The sequence below is a fragment of the Acinonyx jubatus genome, chromosome C1 (assembly GCF_027475565.1).
Source record: "Acinonyx jubatus isolate Ajub_Pintada_27869175 chromosome C1, VMU_Ajub_asm_v1.0, whole genome shotgun sequence".
NCBI lineage: Eukaryota > Metazoa > Chordata > Mammalia > Carnivora > Felidae > Acinonyx > Acinonyx jubatus.
This window is the reverse complement of record NC_069381.1, coordinates 99,355,886-99,376,835: the sequence shown is the minus strand read 5'-3', so window position 1 is coordinate 99,376,835 and position 20,950 is coordinate 99,355,886. Positions and strand designations below refer to the sequence as shown.

Here is a 20,950-nt window from a genome sequence, read left to right as displayed (position 1 = left end):
AGGAGCTCTGAAAATGCCAATTTTAAAATGTCAACCTGTTCTTTATTCAACACATTCCCCAACGTGGGGTGTTTAATATAAAATCTGTATGTTGTCACTCACTTTAAATTATAATTTCAGAAATGTAGTATCAAGCAAACAAAAGTTTACAAATATACAAAATATAAAATAATATATAAAATATAACAAAATCATACTTGTAAATCTTAACATTTATTTCTTGATCAGCGCATCGTCTTGTTTAACGTTCCTCCCATTTCACTCAACAGGCTTTGAGTTACTTGAGCACGCCACTGATAGGGACAGGGGACAGGGGATGTTAAAAATGAGTAGGACACACAAGTTGCTCGCAAAGCTGGGCACATAGCGGGGACACAAGAGATGGATGGCTACGTGACAGAATGAAGTGAGGATATCTGGTAGACACAGGATCAGCCATCACAGACTGGGACGCGCACGGACTCATGGGAACACAGAGCAAGGGCATCCCATTCTATAACCAGCACACGGTGTTCGCCGAGTCCCAGGATCTTAAAACTGCCACGGTTGTGCGTTGACACAGAGGGGCAGTTAGGTATGGTGCAAAATCAGTTGGCTTCTTGTAATGACTGTGCCACCAGCAGCAGTGCCGTTGGTTAATTAAACCCTCCGCGCCTTGTTTCCCTCATCTATAAAAGGAGTCGCTTGAGGCGCCTGGTTGGCTCAGTCGGTTAAGCGTCCGACTTCGGCTCAGGTCATGATCTCACGGTCTGTGAGTTGGAGCCCTGCGTCAGGCTCTGGGCTGATGGCTCAGAGCCTGGAGCCTGCTTCCGGTTCTGTGTCTCCCTCTCTCTCTGACCCTCCCCTGTTCGTGCTCTCTCTCTGTCTCAAAAATAAATAAACGTTAAAAAAATTAAAAAAAAAAAAAAGGAGTTACTTAGACCCGATAATTTCTTGGTCCTCTTCCAGCCCTAATACCTTATGGTCTACAAAACAGTAGTTTGCAGGCTGCAGTTCCAAACAGAAATATACTTTGAGATTAGACCCACCAATTCGTGAGCACCTCTCTCACACATTTCATCATCATACTGTGTCAAGATTTCAGAAACTTCGCAACATAAAGCAAAAAACAAAACAAAACAAAAAATCAAAGTCAGCTCTCCTTCCACTGTTCTGGGAAGTTAGCAGATTTCTTTTCATTTAAAGTAGGGGCAATGCCCAAAGCCAAAATGACTGTTGGATCAATCTTTATAGGTACTAAAAACCCAGCGTGTATTCTTTGAAGCTCACTCTCGACTGTTAGTTTTTTAATATTTTTTTTTCTTTTTGACAGTAAGTTTTGGCTCTGCACAAATATAATCTATAGACTTGTCCATATGTAAAGCTAACCGCTGTTCAGCTTGGTTGGTTGCCAACACCGAGTGAATGTGCTCGGAGCCCGGGTAGACCTGATGGCAGGATGCCAGCTGCCATGCGGAGTGGCGTCACCCCAGCCCTGCCCTCCGTGTTGGGCTCCAGGGCGAAGGGCCTGGTCCTCAGACATGGAGCGTTGGATACCGTCCAGTAAGCAGACCTTCACAAGCACATTGTTGAAAAAGTTGAAACATTTTTCCGGTCCTATTATTTACAAACTATACTGAACAAAACAAATTTTTTGTATCTAACTGCTTTCCATGTGGTGGTTTCTGATGTATTTTTTTCCGGCTAATTGTTCTCAAGTCTGCTTCTTAGCCTACCTCCTGGAGAGGCAGCTTAGGAACCCAAACAGCTCTTTCTTTCCTGGCCAGTGTTCTCTTCAAGGGACAAGGCAAGAAGCCCATTCCTTGCTGTGTTTCTTCTTCATTATATATCGGGTTTCTCCTTTGTTGGTCCAGACCTCTTCCACGTAGCTTTCAGACCTAAGCAGTTTGGCATTTGAACTCCTCCCGTCTCCCTATACTGGCTCTGTCACACCATAGGCCCTCCACTGGGAACATTATAAACTAAGGGGCAGGGCCAGGAAGTTGTGCGATTCACGTAGTCTCTTATTTTAAACGTCTCTTTATCTGCAAGGATGCCCCTAGGAACTCACTGCAGATATTCAAGAAAGAGCACGATTGCGGGCCTTGTAAACTTTGCCTTCAGTGCCACCTCCAGGACGCTGGCTTTTATTTTTCTTACCCTTCTTCCCAAATGGCACCTGGTTTTCCCCTTCGGCAATTTATCCTGGGTCCCATTTGCTCCATGGAAGTCTACCTAGCTAATCTACAAAGTAATTCTTGTAAGTGCCTAACTGCGATGGTTCATGTGCGCCAAATTTATAGATGGGAAAACAGGATTAGAGAGTCTAACTAGCTTGCCCAAATTCATGTTAAAACCCAGATTTGAGCCCCGATGTGTCTGATGCTAAAGCTACATTGTGTCCTATAGGTGGCAGCGGGTCTGCAGACGGAACTGAAAGTGGAGTTATTTGCCATGGCTGTTGGAGAAGAAGGTGCCAGGGGATCAACACACATCACGCACAATATTGAGATTATGACTGAGCATGACATCCTGTTCTTACCCGTGGAAGCAAATATCCTTTAAAGTTCAATTTGAGTAGTCATAAATAGAGCAAAAATTACACTTGAGCAAGGAGAAAATATTAGAATGCTATTCCGTGACCCCCCCACCCCCACACCTGCACTCCATAGCTTCATTAATTCTGTTTTTAAAACCGTAGAGTTGAAGTTTTAGGCTAAAGATTGTCTTCGTCTTCGTGAGCGGCTAGCAAAATGCCTGTTAACACAGTACGTGAGCAGTGACTGCAAGTTGAATGAATGTCAATGTTCATTGCTGTCTATGGGGTATCAGACAATCAGAATTAAGCAGGGAATTGTTTTTAAAACTTTTGAGGAAAGGAGACTTAAGTAGAAAGAACAAACAAATCCACAGCAATAGGAGAGTTCTGGGTGTTGGGAAGTATAGGGAGTTCAACTCGTTGAGACCTTAGGGGTATTAGGAAACATAGTAGGGAAGTTGTGGAAGATTTTGAATCCCTGCTTAAACTTTATTATATAAGCAAGAGTGAATCATTGATCCAGTGCATGATACAATTGTCATATGTTTATCAAGATGAACCCAGCATTACCGTGCTGGACATGCCGAGGAGCAACCTGATGCAAATAGAAACAACGAGTCGTTGGAAGGCCGCTTCATTAGGCCGAGCATAAGGACAGGAACTACCCCGTGGCAGTTATGGAAGAGGGTCATGGGTGGAAAGACATTTGGCGGGGGAGAGGAATCTGTAAAATCTCAGGTGGAACCCATTGAGGGAGGGCAGTAAGAGGACTCAAGAGTTCAAGGTTTGGAGCATGCAGGTCTGGATCTCAATTGAAGAGACAGCGCAGGACAGGTAATGATTTTAAACATCATCTACAAAGAGGAGACAACTGGAGGTATGGAAAAGGAGTAGAGCTGCGGGGTCTGTTAAGGACGCAGAAGGAAGAAGAGGAGACCGTGGAGACAGAACAAGCAATCAGAAAACCAAGAAACATCTCAGAAGCCACACAAGGAATTTCAAGGAAAACACGGACCTCGTTGACAGGTGCTAGAGATGTCCTGGAGAATTCAGATTACGTAGGACTGCTAGATTTGGCTGAAGGGAATGGAAGAGAACCATTAAAAAATATGAATGAGAGGAAGTAACTGAAGCAGCAGCATCCAAAGGAGAGCAAGAGAATAGTTAAGAAGAGAGCTGAAGGCTTAGTCTCGGCGAGGGGGCGTGTGAGGATGGCTAAGGATCCAGACTTTGAGGTGAAGGGGAAATCTGGGGGAGCTTGTGTCAGATGACCTTGGTTTCAGTGGAAATGGAGCTGAATTCATTTGTTCACTTATTTCAAAGGAAGTGTCTCTAGTGTGCTAGGCACTGTTCCAGGCACTGGGGATACAGCAGTGAACAAGACACAAAACTCCCTGCCCCTACGTTGCTTACTTTCCAAGGGGAGAACAGACTGTACGCAAAATAAGTAACACAAGGACTACAATGGTGCTCGTAAGTACAATGGAGATAAATAAAAAGTAGGAAAGGGGGTACAGGGAGGATTAAGGAGGACTGCAATTTAAAGTGGGATGTTCAAGAAAAGACCTCACGGGGGATGTGATTTTTATTTTTTTCTATATGGATGGCAGGGTTCTTCTGCAGTGATAGGAGAAAACTAACCAAAGAACCAGCTTTTTCCTCTAAGAATTAAATCAAGTCTCCATACATCCTCTTCACACAAGTTATGAGATGCTGACCCAGAGACGCTGTAACCCTGCTGCTGGTCACAGTAACTAAGTCATTCTGCTTTTATGCTCGTAGATTAAAGGCCACCTGTCAGGCATAGATAGATGGGGCAGAGAGTTTTATTAGATCTTTTATCTACTTCTAATGTCAGTAGTGAGAATCTGTAGCCCATTTCTCAAGATCTATCCCTTCCCCAGAAAAAAAGGCATGACCTCTAGACATTGATGTGATTTTGGGACCTGATTATGGTGATTGATGTCTCCTATAGGAAGACTCACCACAGTCAGGGGAGAAGCACACACTGGGTGGACAGGAGAAATTCCAGGAAATCAATATCCGTCCGTCTTCCTCTAAGCCTGAGTCCACAGAATTCACATTGCATGGTAAAGGACCCAAAACAGAGCTAATGAGGCTAGAGAGGAGGTTCTGGTTTGAAAATGTTAACGAGTTTGTATATACACATCATTTGGTCACAAAAGTCCTTAACGAGTATCTTACCAGTTTTAACAAGCAGCAATTATGATAAGAGACCAAAAGATTTTCCTCAGGGAAAAGAAAATCCCATGGTCCAGAGGACTTCTACGATTTCTTCTTCTGCACTTGGAGTCTTCATGTCCCGTAAAATTTCTCCACGTTAGGTCCGGTAAGTAAGTAATAAATGGGAATTTGACTGGTAACCATTCATATGCGAGGCCTTAGACCTCATGTTTGTTCCTCTCTTCTTACAGCCAGAAACCAATGAGCCACTAAGTATTTCCTTGTTTTTAATGACCAAATTAAATACTTGTTTTTAATGACCAAAACAGCTACTCCTTTACATATATTATCATATCTCATGCTCACACTACTGATAAGATAGGTATTCTTTCCCACATTATAAATGAGGAAGCTGATGATGTAAAAATCTAACCTACTTCAATGTGATTCTGAAGTTCGTTCTTTTTTTAAAAAATTTTTTTAATGTTTATTTTTTTTAAGTTTATTTTTGAGAGAGAGAAAGAGAGAGCGCACAAGCAGGGGAGGGGCAGACAGAGAGAGGGAGACACAGAATCCAAAGCAGGCGCCAGGCTCTTAGCTGTCTGCGGACATGGGGCTCAAACTCACAAACTGCGAGATCATGACCTGAGCCAAAGTCAGACGCTTAAATTGACTGAGCTATCCAGGCACCCCTAAAGTTCATTCTTTTAAGTGCTGTTTTCAGTGTTGACCTTCCAAGAAGCAGGGGCACCGACACCAGGATGTCCTTCTGAACTTGAAACTTTATAAGTAAGCCAGTGGTTCTCAGACATTTTGAATGCAGATTCTTTATATATTCTTAAAAATTACTGAGGACCCCAAAGAGCTGTCATATATGTGGGTCATATCTACTGCATTTACCAAACTGGAATTAAAACTGGGAAAAATTACCAATGTGAAAACCATAATAAACCCAGTATATTAACATAGATTTTTTTTAATGAAACATTAACAATTTTCCAAAACAGAAATGGATTACTCACGGGACACTGTTTTACATTTTCATAATTCCTTTACTATCTGGCCTAATAGAACACAGCTGGGTTCGTACCCCAGCTCTGCCTTCAGTCTGTCACGATATGAGACATCACGCAGCCTCCAGAAAACTCCACTGTATGCTCATGAGAGAAAAAGGCAAACAGCATCTTGTCTGTTTCCTGGAGCTGCTGAAACAAGTCTGTGCTTGTTTCTTGCGGCTGCTGGGAAAGAGTCACACAAGCCAGGTGGCTTAAAACAACGGATATTCCGTTGCAGTTCAGGAAGCCAGAGATCCAAGATCAAGGTGTCGGACTTGGCTCCTTCTGGAGATGGAGGGAGGATTTGTTCTATGCCTCTCTCCTGCCGTCTCAGGGCTGCCAGCAGGTCTTGGTGTTCACTGGCTTATTGCTGACTCACTTTCATCTCTGGCTCAAATGGCATTCTTCCCCGTGTGTATATTTCTGTGTGTCTCCCTCCTTGTAAGAATGCCATTCATTAGATTTAGTGGGTACCCTAATTCTGAGTGGCATCGTAAAGTCACCTTCCGTTTCTGGTAGACATGAATTTTGTGGAGACAAACCCAGTGTAATCTACCCTCTGGTCCCCCAACATTCACATCCATCCCATCCCAACACTCCCAAAACTTTTCACCCATTCCAGCATTAACTCCAAATTCTCAATTCAGAGTGTCACATCCCATCTGTCTAAATCAAGTACGGGTTAGACTCTGGTATGCCCGGCCTTGGTCTCCTTTGGTCTCCTTTCCATTGGTGGACATATGAAACTAAAAAGCATGTTTTCAGCTTGTACCATACGATGGTGGAAAAAGCATGGGATAGATATTCCCGTTCCAAAAGGAAGAAAGTGGAAGGAATAGAGTCACTGGTCTAAAGCAAATTTGTGACACAGCAGGGCAAATGTCATAAAGTTTCAAGGCCTGAAAATAATCTTTTGTGGCTTGACCGGCCCTCTGGGCCCAGGGGCTGTCCCAGCCCCAACCTCTGGACCATCAGAAGCCCTGTTGGCCCCACCCTCTCTGTCCTCAGCCTGGGACACAATCTTACCCTCCGGGCAGCCCATTTCCTGCTTATAGAATCCTGCAAGTCTGGCAGCCTTCCTTCCGCTTGTCCCATCTCTGTCCCTGCGAGGCCAAAATGGCAGCATTTCTGCTGATGTAACATTCTCACAAACCCGTCAGTCTTCATGGGTGTCAAGGAGTTCCACACCATTAGACATGAGGCTTCTCCACAGATCTTTTCTGGACAACCGTGCCTCTATTCCTAGCTTCTGCTGAGATGCTTGATCGTATCCATGGCCACAAATCTAATCGCACATTTTCCAGCACACACCCTTGGTGACCTCTGAAGAGCATGCCCTTGCAGAATAGATAGGCTGTGAATTTTCAAACTCATCATGTTCTGGTTCCTTTTTGCTAACCATTTCCTTCCTCAAATTATCTCTTTCCTCTTGCATTTTACTATAAGCAGCAAGAAAGTAGGCCACATCTTCCATATTTTGTTTGGAAACCTCAGCTAAATATTCAGTGTCATGGTTCACAAGCTCTACTTTAACCCCAAAGCAGAACACACGTCAGCCAAGTTTTCTGCCACCTTACTTTTCCTCCAGTGTCCAACATGTTCATTTCTGAGTTCACACCAAAAGAACCTTTATCTTCTAACATGTATTCATTTTTGAGAGACAGAAGGCTAGCAGGGGAGGGGCAGAGAGAGAGGGAGACACAGAATCTGAAGCAGGGTCCAGGCTCTGAGCTGTCGGCATAGAGCCTGATGCAGGGCTCGAACTCACAAACTGCGAGATCATAACCTGAGCTGAAGTCAGATGCTCAACCGACTGAGCCACCCAGGCACCCCAGAAGCACCTTTTAATGTTCACACTTCTATCAACATTTTGTTCATGATGAAATAGAAATTCTCTGAGATGCCAGCTTTCTCTACTGTCCATATTTCCATATTTCTACCAAATCATTTCAAGATAACCTAAATTTTTTTTTTTTTAATTATTACATGGCTCAAAATTCTTCCAGTCTTTACCATTTACCCAATTCCAAAGCCACTTCCATATTTTTAGGTATTTGTCCAGTAGCACCCCACTTCCTGGCATCAAAATCATTTGTTTCCTGGGGTTTCCATAAAATTACCATAAACTGGGTGGCTTAAAACAAGGTATTTTCTTGCAGTTCAGGAAACTAAAGGTCTGAAATCAAGGTATTAGAGGACTGGTTCCTTCTGGAGACTGAGGGAGAATTTGTTCCAGCCTATCTCCTGGCTTCTGGTGGTAGCCAGAGTCTTGGTGTCCCTTGGCTTATAGCTGCCTCATGCCAATCGCAGTCTCTGCCTCTGTGGTCCCCCGGCCTCCTGTGTGTCTCCTAACATTGCATTCTTATACGGCCACCATCACTGGATGTAGGGCCCACTCTAATATAGTGTGAACTCATCTTAACTAATTACATTTATAAAGACCCTCTTTCCAAATAAGGACGCATTCATAGGTTCTGGGTAGACATGAATTTTTGGAGAACACTCTTTAAACTACTACGGATTTTAATATGGTTTTGAAAGTATTTTTGGCATTGCAGACTCCTTGAAAGGTCTTACGGACCCCTAGAGATCATAAACTATACTCTGGGAACCACTGAATTCATGGTTTATGTCAGTTCTACTTAATGACTTTTGGAAGTTACTCCAAACTGAGAAGAGGTAAAGTTTGCATCACTAGTTGGACAGAATAGCTTCCAAATAAAAGATACATAATTCCTGTTGGCACCAATCTATCAAAAGTAACTTCATGAATCTATCCAAAAAAGAAATGACTTCAGTGATGTTGCCTTTATGCCTCTGTTCAGGTGATCACAGACTTAATGAGATTGAAAGATGCCTGCTGTACTTATTTTTTTTTAATATGAAATTTATTGTCAAATTGGTTTCCATACAACACCCAGTGCTCATCCCAAAAGGTGCCCTCCTCAATACCCATCACCCACCCTCCCCTCCCTCCCACCCCCCATCAACCCTCAGTTTATTCTCAGTTTTTAAGAGTCTCTTATGGTTTGGCTCTCTTCCACTCTAACCTCTTTTTTTTTTTTTTCTTCCCCTCCCCCATGGGTTTCTGTTAAGTTTCTCAGGATCCACATAAGAGTGAAAACGTATGGTATCTGTCTTTCTCTGTATGACTTATTTCACTTAGCATAACACTCTCCAGTTCCATCCATGTTGCTACAAAAGCCATATTTCATTCTTCCTCATTGCCAAGTAGTATTCCATTGTGTATATAAACCACAATTTATCCATTCATCAGTTGATGGACATTTAGGCTCTTTCCATAATTTGGCTACTGTTGAAAGTGCTACTATAAACATTGGGGTACAAGTGCCCCTATGTATCGGCACTCCTATGTCCCTTGGGTAAATTCCTAGCAGTGCTATTCCTGGGTCATAGGGTAGATCTATTTTTAATTTTTTGAGGAACCTCCATACTGTTTTCCAGAGCGGCTGAACCAGTTTGCATTCCCACCAACAGTGCAAGAGGGTTCCCGTTTCTCCACATCCTTTCCAGCATCTATAATCTCCTGATTTGTTCATTTTAGCCACTCTGACTGGTGTGAGGTAGCATCTCAGTGTGGTTTTGATTTGTATTTCCCTGATGAGGAGTGACCTTGAGCATCTTTTCATGTGCCTGTTGGCCACCTGGATGTTTTCTTTAGGGAACTGTCTATTCATGTTTTCTGCCCATTTCTTCACTGGATTGTGTTTCGGGTGTGGAGTTTGGTGAGCTCTTTATAGATTTTGGATACCAGCCCTTTGTCTGATATGTATCTTTTCCCATTCTGTTGGTTGCCTTTTAGTTTTGTTGTTTCCTTTGCAGTGCAGAAGCTTTTTATCTTCATGAGGTCCCAACAGTTCATTTTTGTTTTTAATTCCCTTTTGTTTTGGGGATGTGTCAAGTAAGAAATTGCTGCGGCTGAAGTCAGAGAGGTTTCTTCCTGCTTTCTCCTCTAGGGCTTTGATGGTTTCCTGTCTCACATTCAGGTCCTTTATCCATTTTGAGTTTATTTTTGTGAATGGTGTGAGAAAGTGGTCTAGTTTCATCCTTCTGCGTGTTGCTATCCAGTTCTCCCAGCACCACTGGTTAAAGAGACTGTCTTTTTTCCATCGGATATTCTTTCCTACTTTGTCAAAGATTAGTTGGCCATACTTTTGTGGGTCTAATTCTGGGGTTTCTATTCGATTCCATTGGTCTATGTGTCTGTTTTTGTGCCAATACCATGCTGTCTTGATGATTACAGCTTTGTAGTAGAGGCTAAAGTCTGGGATTGTGATGCCTCCCGCTTTGGTCTTCTTCAAAATCACTTTGGCTATTTGGGGTCTTTTATGGTTCCATACAAATTTTAGGATTGCTTGTTCTAGCTTCGAGAAGAATGCTGGTGCAATTTTGATTGGGACTGCATTGAATGTGTACATAACTTTGGGTAGTATAGACATTTTAACAATATTTATTCTTCTAAACCATTAGCATGGAATGTTTTTCCATTTCTTTATATCTTCTTCAATTTCCTTAATAAGCTTTCTATACTTTTCAGCATAAAGATCTTTTACATCTTTGGTTATGTTTATTCCCAGATATTTTATGATTCTTTGTGCACTTGTGAATGGAATCAGTTTCTTTGTCTTTCTGTTGCTTCATTATTAGTGTATAAGAATGCAACTGATTTCTGTACATTGATTTTGTATCCTGCAACTTTCCTGAATTCATGTATCAGTTCTAGCAGACTTTTGGTGGAGTCTGTCGGGTTTTCCATGTAGAATATCATGTCATCTGCAAAAAGTGAGAGCTTGACTTCATCTTTGCCAATTTTGATGCTTTTGATTTCCTTTTGTTGTCTGATTGCTGATGCTAGCACTTCCAACACTATGTGAAACAACAGTGGTGAGAGTGGACATCCCTGTCATGTTCCTGATCTCAGGGGGAAAGCTCTCAATTTTTCCCCGTTGACGATGATATTTGCTGTGGGCTTTTCATAAATGGCATTTATGATGTTTAAGTATGTTCCTTCTATCCCAACTTTCTTGAGGGTTTTTATTAAGAAAGGATGCTGAATTTTGTTAAATGCTTTTTCTGCATCGATTGACAGGATCATATGGTTCTTTTCTTTTCTTAATGTGATGTATCACATTGGTTGATTTGCAAATGTTGAACCAGCCCTGCAGCCCAGGAATGAATCCCACTTGATCATGCTTTATATGCTGTTGAATCCAATTTGCTAGTATCTTATTGAGAATTTTTGCATCCATATTCATCAGGGATATTTGCCTGTAGTTCTCTTTTTCTTGCTGGGTCTCTGTCTGGTTTAGGAATGAAAGTAATGCTGGCTTCATAGAATGAGTCTGGAAGTTTTCCTTCCCTTTCTATTTTTGGAACAGCTTGAGAAAGATAGGTATTATCTCTGGTTTAAATGTCTGGTAGAATATCCCTGGGAAGCCATCTGGTCCTGGACTCTTATTTGTTGGGAGATTTTTGGTAACTGATTCAATTTCTTTGCTGGTTATGAGTCTGTTCAAGTTTTTATTTCTTCCTGAGTTTTGGAAGGGTGTGGGTGCTTAGGAACTTGTCCATTTCTTCCGGGTTATCCAGTTTGTTGGCATATAATTTTTCATAGTATTCCCTGATAATTGCTTGTATCTCTGAGGGATTGGTTGTAAAAATTCCATTTTCATTCATGATTTTATCTATTTGGGTCATCTCCCTTTTCTTTTTGAGGAGCCTGGCTAGAGGTTTATCAATTTTGTTTATTTTTTCAAAAAACCAACTCTTGGTTTCATGGATCTGCTCTTTTTTTTAGATTCTACATTGTTTATTTCTGCTCTGATCTTTATTATTTCTCTTCTTCTGCTGGGTTTGAGGTGTCTTTGCTGTTCTGCTCCTATTTCCTTTAGGTGTGCTGTTAGATTTTGTATTTGGGATTTTTCTTGTTTCTTGAGATAGGCCTGGATTGCAATGTATTTTCTTCTCAGGACTGCCTTCGCTGCATCCCAAAGCGTTTGGATTGTTGTATCTTCATTTTCATTTGTTTCCATATATTTTTAAATTTCTTCTCTAATTGCCTGGTTGACCCTTTCATTCTTTAGTAGGATGTTCTTTAATCTCCATGCTTTTGGAGGTTTTCCAGACTTTTTCCTGTGGTTGATTTCAAGCTTCATAGCATTGTGGTCTGAAAGTGTGCATGGTATGATCTCAATTCTTGTATACTTATGAAGGGCTGTTTTGTGACCCAGTATGTGATCTTTCTTGGAGAATGTTCCATGTGCACTCGAGAAGAAAGTACATTCTGTTGCTTTGACATGCAGAGTTCTAAATATATCTGTCAAATCCATCTGATCCAATGTATCATTCAGGGCCCTTGTTTCTTTATTGATCCTGTGTCTAGATGATCCATTACTGTAAGTGGAGTATTAAAGTCCCCTGCAATTACCACATTCTTATCAATAAGGTTGCTTATGTTTATGATTGTTTTATATATTTGGGGGCTCCCGTATTCGGCACATAGACATTTATAATCGTTAGTTCTTCCTGATGGATAGACCCTGTAATGATTATATAATGCCCTTCTTCATTTCTTGTTACAGCCTTTAATTTAAAGTCTAGTTTGTCTGATATAAGTATGGCTACTCCAGCTTTCTTTTGACTTCCAGTAGCATGATAGTTCTCCATCCCCTTTCAATCTGAAGGTGTCCTCAGGTCTAAAATGAGTCTCTTGTAGACAGTAAATAGATGGGTCTTTTTTTATCCATTCTGATACCCCATGTCTTTTGGTTGGAGCATTTAGTCCATTTACATTCAGTGTTATTATTGAAAGATACGGGTTTAGAGTCACTGTGATGTCTGTAGGTTTCATGGTTGTAGTGATGTCTCTAGTACTTTTTGGTCCTTGCAACATTTCACTCACAGAATCCCCCTTGGGATCTCTTGTAGAACTGGTTTAGTGGTGATGAATTCCTTCAGTTTTTGTTTGGGAAGACCTTTATCTCTTCTTCTATTGTGAACGATAGACTTGCTGGATAAAGGATTCTCGGCTGCATATTTTTTCTGTTCATCACATTGAAGGTTTCCTGCCATTCTTTTCTGGCCTGCCAAGTTTCAGTAGATAGGTTTGCTATTACTCTTATGTGTCTACCTTTGTAAGTTATGGCCTGTTTATCCCTAGCTGCTTTCAGATTTTTCTCTTTATCCTTGTATTTTGCCAGTTTTAACTATATGTCGTGCAGAAGATCGATTCAAGTTACATCTGAAGAGAGTTCTCTGTGCCTCTTGGATCAATGCCTTTTTCCTTCCCCACATCGGGGAAGTTCTCAGCTAGGATTTGTTCAAGTACACCTTCAGCCCCTTTCTCTCTCTTCCTCTTCTGGAATTCCTATCGTACGGATATTGTTGCGTTTGATTGCATCACTTAGTTCTCTAATTCTCCCCTCATACTGCTGGATTTTTTTATCTCTCTTTTTATCAGCTTCCTCTTTTCCCATAATTTTATCTTCTAATTCACCTATTCTCTCCTCTGCCTCTTCAATCGGAGCAGTGGTTGCCTCCATTTTATTTTGTGCCTCATTTATAGCATTTTTTAGCTCCTCATGACTATTTCTTAGTCCCTTGATCTCTGTAGCAATAGATTCTCTGCTGTCCTCTATGCTTTTTTCAAGCCCAGCGATTAATTTTATGACTATTATTCTAAATTCTTGTTCCGTTATATTGCTTAAATCATTTTTGATCAACTCATTAGCTGTCACTACTTCCTGGAGTTTCTTTTGAGGAGAGTTCTTCCATTTTTTCATTTTGGGTAGTCCCTGCAGTGGCTCCAAACTGCAGGGCACTTCCCCTGTGCTGTCTGGTGTAACTTGTGTTGGTGGGCAGGGCCGCAGTCAGACCTGATGTCTGTCCCCAGCCCACCACTGGGGCCACAGTCAGACTGGTGTGTACCTTATCTTCCCCTCTCCCAGGGGTAGGACTCACTGTGGAGTGGTGTGGCCCCTGTCTGGGCTACTTGCACACTGCCAGGTTTGTGGTGCTGCTTTGATGGGATCAGGCATATTAGCTGGGGTGGATCCACAAGGTGCACAGGGGCGGGAAGGGCAGGCTTAGCTCACTTTGCCTTCGGTGGTCCCCTGAGGGATGGGTCCTGCGGCACTGGGAGGGAGGCCGACCTGTCGGAGGGATGGATCCACAGAAGCACAGCGTTGGGCATTTGCGTGGTGCAAGCAAGTTCGGTGACAGGAACTAGTTCCCTTTGGAATTTTGGCTGGGGGGTGGGAGAGGGAGATGGCACTTGCCAGCACCTTTGTTCCCCCCACCAAGCTGAGCTCTGTGTTCCAGGGCTTAACAACCCTCCCTCCCAGCGTCCTCTTGCCCTACCCACTCTCGGGAGCAGAACTGTTGACTTTTAACATTCCAGATGTTAAGTTCTGCTGGCTGTCAGAACTCATGCAGTCCGGCCCCTCCGCTTTTGCAAGCCAGACTCGGGGGCTCTGCCTTGCCGGGTGGGCTAGCTGCCCCTCCACCGCCCCGGCTCCCTCCCGCCAGACCGTGTAGCACGCACCGCCTCTCAGCCCTTCCTACTCTCTTCCGTGGGCCTCTTGTCTATGCTTGGCTCCAGAGAGTCCATTCTGCTGGTCTTCTGGCGGTTTTCTGGGTTATTTAGGCAGATGTGGCTGGAATCTATGTGATCAGCAGGACAAGGTAAGCCCAGCATCTTCCTACACCACCATCTTCCCCTATTCTTTCATCTTAAAGGCAAACATCTAGTCTATAGATTCTCTGTAATATTGCCCAGAGCTACCAGATAACATGTTAGTCTATTTCCTTCCCATCCCTCCTATGTGTGTGTACTGGAATCATTCTGTAGTTTTAGATCTTGTGTGTCTCCCACAGTAACAGCACCATGTGTTTATTTTGAGCCAGTAAGCACTTCTATGAGGGTAGACACTAACCTGCTTATTTTATAGATGAGTAACCACGTTAAGTAATTTGCTCTACAGAAGCCGTATTAGTTACCTATTGCTACAAAACAAATCACCCTAAAATGTAGTGGCTTAAAACAACAGACACTTAAGATCTCCTTGCCTCTGTGGTTCCAGAATCCAGGCAGAACTCGGTTGGATACTCTGGGTCAACTAGGGACGAATCTGCTTTTAGCCCACACGGGCAGTCATTGGCAGGAGGCAGCTCCTTGCCATGTGGGCCTCTCCTTAGGGAACCCTACAGCAGGCAGCCTGGTTCATCAGAAGAAGAAGAGCCTGAGAGTGTGAGCAAGGTGGAATTCAGTGTCTTATACCCCAATCTTGGAAAACAGACTACATTTGCTGTAGTCTGTTCTTCAGAAGTCAGTCAGCCAGGTCCCAACCACTCCCACCGGGAAGGGATTACACGGGGGCAGCTGGCACTAGGCCTGACAAGATCGGACGAGGTGTGTGCTCTGTCCTAAAATCACATGAGAGCTGCTCGAGCCCACAACATCTCAGAAATAAAGTGACGGGGCTTAGAATATAAGATGATGTTTCTCGTGAGAACCTCAGTCTCATCTCAAAACTCAGGATCTTATATCATGAGGAAAAGGGGTGGACTGTGGATAGTGTACGGAGGCCGGGCGGCTTCCTGAGTTCGTGCCTGGCATGGACAGGCTACACAGAGCGGGCTCATCGATTATGTGGATAAGTGAGCAGAACCCTAGACACAGTCATGTCCTCAGTGAAACACCACTGCCTCCTTGCGCTGTCCCATATCATCTGCCAGATTTATAGATTTCTTTGGGAGAGTTATGACTTAGGACACTCGCACTGAGAAACCATTTAATACCCGGTACACCAAGTACCTAACTTCCAGCCAGAAAATCTGAAAATGGTTAAGCAAATCTTCTTAAACAAAGACATATATAAATAATACAAGCTTAGATGTTATACTAATAAATCATTCATGAGGCTTTTCTTTATGGCATCACCAGCTTCTACAGGTAACACTGCATGATTTGCAAGGGATATTATTCATAAAATGGTTCCTGTACTAAGGATTATATGTAGCCAATGGCTGGCGAAGCCATTATATGCTGACTAAATGACTAGGAATTGGCTTGGCTTAAAATTTACTTTTTAACTCACTGGTTAACCTCAAACCTTTAGGAGTAAGGAGTTTCAAGTATTTTGATTAAAAGTTGGAACTCAGTTACTTCCTGCACACATCACTTCATTTGCCATAAGCCCTCCTTCTCTTTGATGTGTGTAACCCTTCCCACACAGAAACACCTTTAAATCCCCTACTACTGTTAATCTTAAGTGATGGTAGAGAAATGGGAAAGCAACACTTCTAAAACACAAGGAGAGTACCCTCCTGACTTGCTTTGGTTTGGAACCATCAAAAATGTTAATGGGAGATGCTGCAGCTATTTGGGGATGAACGCTTCCAACAAGCACAGACGTGATGTGGATCCAGCCTTTGCTCACTCAAGAACTAAGACACCTTTCAGTAAGTACACTAACTCCTCTCTCTAGTGGCAGGAACAGCCACCTAAAGAAAAGTCTGCTGCTTCAGACTAAAATCCACCATGCGATCTCTTCTCTTACCTTTTTGTAGTTAAGCCTCAGGAACTCTATGCCAAAAGAATCTTTCTTTACTCCTATTCTGCCCAGTGAATAACCCCACTATATTCCTTACTTTGCTTCCGTGACTGTGTTATGTGTAGGAACAGTATTGGACTTGTGGGGACCTCAGAGAATGACACCACAAGGACTACAGCTCCGAGACTGTCAAGAAAATGGTGGCACCACAACACAGCACCAATGAAATGGACATATTCACAGAAGGACACCACCCACTGAAACTGACTCAAGAAGACAGAAGACAACAGCAGTGGAGTAGGAGAACCCTGGGCTTATCTTGTCCGACAAACAACAACTAGATAATTATAAAATCACCCTAAATACCCCAGAAATCAATTGACAGACTAAACTCCACAACTAAAGGCAGAGAAGAGGCCACCTTGAAGAAGGTAGTAAGTGTGGAGATGTGTTTTAGGGAAGAAATGGGTGCTGTGGAGGCAAGGGAGCTGTGGTCACAGAGAACAGCATTTATATATACACGTACGTATATATGTATGTATATATATGACAGAGGGGAATAGCAGCCAGGGGAAGCAGAAGGAGAATATTTCCCTAAAGCCATTTTCTTGGAAAATGAGAAAGGCTGCAACCAGCGGGCTTAGAGCCTGGTTTTAAAGGTCAGCAGTGGCTTGGCTGGGAGAGAGCCCAGGGGGCACTGTGCTGCTCCTGAAGAGAAAGCAGACACACAACCCAGGGGGAAATAGTGTGGAAACATCAGAAGGACGCCTGGGGCACAGAGAGGGAATATTATTCACTCTTCTCCACAGCATCCCTGAGAGGCAACCATAGATACCTCTCTGGGAACAAAGGAGCTGGCAGGCACCATTTCCCTCCCCTGCCCCTCAGCATAAACACAGAGCCACCCTGAGGGAAGCAGCTCAGTGTTGACACTGGCTGCCTAATTTGCTTACTCCAAGCCCCACACACCTCTCCGCTCTGGCAGGACTGCTCTTCTCAGTCAAGCCTGCCTCAGTCCCAGCAAGGCGGGCCCCTAGCCTACAAGGCAAGCACAGATCCCTGTCCACACATCACCAAGTCATATTATAATTAAATTAAATTTGCAAACATAAGGATAAAGAAAAACCTTAAAAGCAACAAGACAAAAGAAGTCCCTCACTTACAAGGGAAACCTATACGGCTAGCTGGGGATTTCTCAACAGAAATTTGACAAGCCAGAAGGGAGTGGTAGGATATATTCAAAGTGCTGAGTGGGAAAAATCTGCAGCCAAGAGTACTCTGTCCAGCAAGGCTATCATTCAGAATAAAAGGAGTGACGGTTTTCTAGACAAAAACGAAATGCATGACCACTAACCCAGCACTGCAAGAAATCTCAAAGGGGACTCTGACTACAAAGGAAACCAAAAGCGAAAAGAAGAAAAGGATCAAAGAAAATCTTCAGAAACGAGAAAAAATAAAGTGGCAATAAATACACGTCTATCAATAACTACTTTGAATGTAAATGGACTAAATGCTCCAATCAAAAGACATGGGGACCCTTCTATATGCTGCCTACAAGAGACTCATTTTAGACCTAAAGACACCTACAGATAGAAGTGGGGGGATGGTGAAACATCTATCATGCAAATGGATGTCAAAAGAAAGCCAGAGTAGCAGTACTTCTATTGGACAAACTAGACTTTAAAACAAAGACTTTATAAAGAGACAAGAGTGCCATATAATCATTAAGGGGACAAACCACCAAGAAGATATAACAATTGTTCAGTATTTACACACCCAACTCGGAAGTACCCAAATATATATAAAACAATCAATAACAAACATAAACGAACTATACACAATAACACATTAATAGTAGGGCACTTTAATACCCCACTTACACCAAGGGACAGATCACCTAAACAGAAAATCAACAAGGAAACAATGGCTTTGAATGACACGCTTGACCAGATGGGCCTAACGGATGTATTTACAACATCCTATCCTAAAACAACAGAATACATATTTTTTCAAGTGCACATGGAACATTCTCCAGAACAGATCACATATTAGGTCACAAAACAGGCGTCAACAAATACAAAAAGATTGAGATCATACCATGCATATTTCAGACCACAGCACTATGAAACTTGAAATCAACCACAAGAAAAAATTTGGAAAGACCACAAATACACAAAAACTAAACAACATGTTACTAAACAATGAATGGATCAACCAGGAAATCAAAGAAGAAAAAAAAAAATACATGGAAACAAATGAAAATGAAAACATAGCAGTCCAAAACCTTTGTTTGGGATGCAGCAAAAGCAGTTACAAGAGGGAAGTTTATAGCTATACAAGCCTATCTCAAGAAGCAAGAAACATCTCAAATAAATGACCTAACATTATACCTAAAGCAGCTAGAAAAAGAACAACAAATGAAGCCTAAAGCCAGCAGAAGAAGGGAAATAATATAAATTATCTTATTTAGAAACTAAAAAAAAACCAAAACAAACAAAAACAACCCCAATAAAACAGATTGGTGAAACCAGGAGATGGTTCTTGGGAAAAACATCAGTTAAACTGATAAACCTCTAGCCAGACTTATCAAGAAAAAGGACTCAAATAAATAAAATCACAAATGAGAGATGAGAATAACCAACACCACAGAAGTACAACAATTATAAGAGAATATTATGAGAACTATATGCCAACAAATTGAACAACCTGGAAGAAATGGATACATTCCTAGAAACATGAACTACCAAAATTGAAACAAAAGGAAAACGAACATACCAATAACCAGCATAGAACTGATCAGTAATAAAAAAAAGTCCCAACAAACAGAAGTCCAGGGCCAGGTGGCTTCACAGGGGAATTCTATGAAATATTTAAAGAAGAGTTCATGCCTATTCTTCTCAAACTGTTTGAAAAAACAGAAAAGGAAAGAAAACTTCCAAATTCATTTCATGAAGCCAGCATTATCCTTATACCAAAACCAGATAAAGACTCTACTAAAAAAGAGAACTGTAGGCCAATATTCTGATGAACATGGATGCAAAAATTCTCAATAAAACACCAGCAAACCAAATCCAACAGTAACATATTCACTATGATCAAGTGGGATTTATTTCTGGGCTGCAAGGGTGGTTCAATATTCACAAATCAATCATCATGATACACCACATTAATAAAAGAAAGATAACCACATGATCCTCTCAATAGATGCAGAAAAAGCATTTGACAAAGTACAACATCCATTCATGATAAAAACCCTCAACAAAGTAAGTTTAGAGGGAACATATTTCAACATAATAAAGACCATATATGAAACACCCACAGCTAATATCATCCTCAACGAGTAAAACTGAGAGCTTTTCCTCTACAGAACAAGACAGTTATGTCCACTCTCACCACAGTTATTTAATACAGCACTGGGAGTCCTAGCCTCAGCAATCAGACAACAAAAAGAAATAAAAGGCATTCAAATTGGCAAGGAAGAAGTCCAACTTTCACTATGTGCAGATGACATAATACTCTATGTAGAAAACCTGAAAGGCTCCACCAAAAAACTGCTAGAACTGACACATTAATTCAGTAAAGTCACAGGATACAAAATCAACATACAGAACCTGTTGCATTTCTACATACCAATAATGAAGCAGCAGAAAGAGAAATTAAGAAAACATTCCCATTAACAACTGCACCAAAAACATAAGATACCTAGGAATAAACCTACCCAAAGGGGTAAAAGACCAATACTCAGAAAACTATAAAACACTGATGAAAAGAAATTGAAGATGACACAAGGAAATGGAAAAACATTCCAGGCTCATGAGTTAGAAGAACAAATAATGTTAAAATGTCTATATTACACAAAGCAATCTACACATTTAATGCAATCTCTATCAAAATACCACCAGAAGTTTTCACATGGCTAGAAGAAACAATCCGAAAATTTGTATGGAACCACAAAAGATCCTGAATAGCCAAAGCAATCTTGAAAACGCAAAGCAAAGCTGGAGGCATCACAGTTCCAGACTTCAAGTTATATTACAAAGCTGAAGTGAGCCAAAGAGTACGACATTGCCACAAAAACAGACATGCAGACCAATGAAACAGAACAGAAAACCCAGAAATGAACCCACAACTATATGGTCAACTAATGTTCAACAAAGCAGGAAAAGCATATCCAATGGGAAAAAGACAGCCTCTTCAACAAATGGTGTTGGGAAAACTGGACAGCAATGTGCAAAACAATGAAACTGGACCACTTTCTTACACCAAACACAAAAATCAATTCAAAATGGATGAAAGACCTACATGTGAGACCTGAAACCATAAAATTCTGAGAGAACACAGTAACCTTTTTGACATCGAGCATAGCCAACTTCTTTCTAGGTATGTCTTCTGAGGCAAGGGAAACAAGAGCAAAAATAAATTATTGGGACCTCATCAAAATAAAAAGCTTCTGCACAGCGAAGGACACAATCAACAAAACTAAAAGAAAGCCTGCTCAAGGGGAGAAGATATTTGCAAATGACATATCTGATAAAGGGTTAGTATCCAAAATCTATAAAGAACTTACCCAACTCAACACACACAAAAAACAAATAATCCAATTTAAAAATGAGAAGACA

The 20,950-nt window shown here is 41.8% G+C and overlaps 1 protein-coding gene across 1 annotated transcript in view; it reads left to right on the top strand.

The window, feature by feature from the left end:
* SPAG17 (sperm associated antigen 17) overlaps nucleotides 1-20,950 on the top strand; it is a 231,586-nt gene that overhangs the window by 203,458 nt on the left and 7,178 nt on the right. Inside the window, exons 47-48 of the mRNA XM_015076178.3 lie at nucleotides 2,389-2,533; nucleotides 4,724-4,868. Coding sequence (XP_014931664.2) covers nucleotides 2,389-2,533; nucleotides 4,724-4,863 — 285 coding nt within the window. The 3' untranslated portion in view covers nucleotides 4,864-4,868. The remainder of the gene's footprint in view (nucleotides 1-2,388; nucleotides 2,534-4,723; nucleotides 4,869-20,950) is intronic.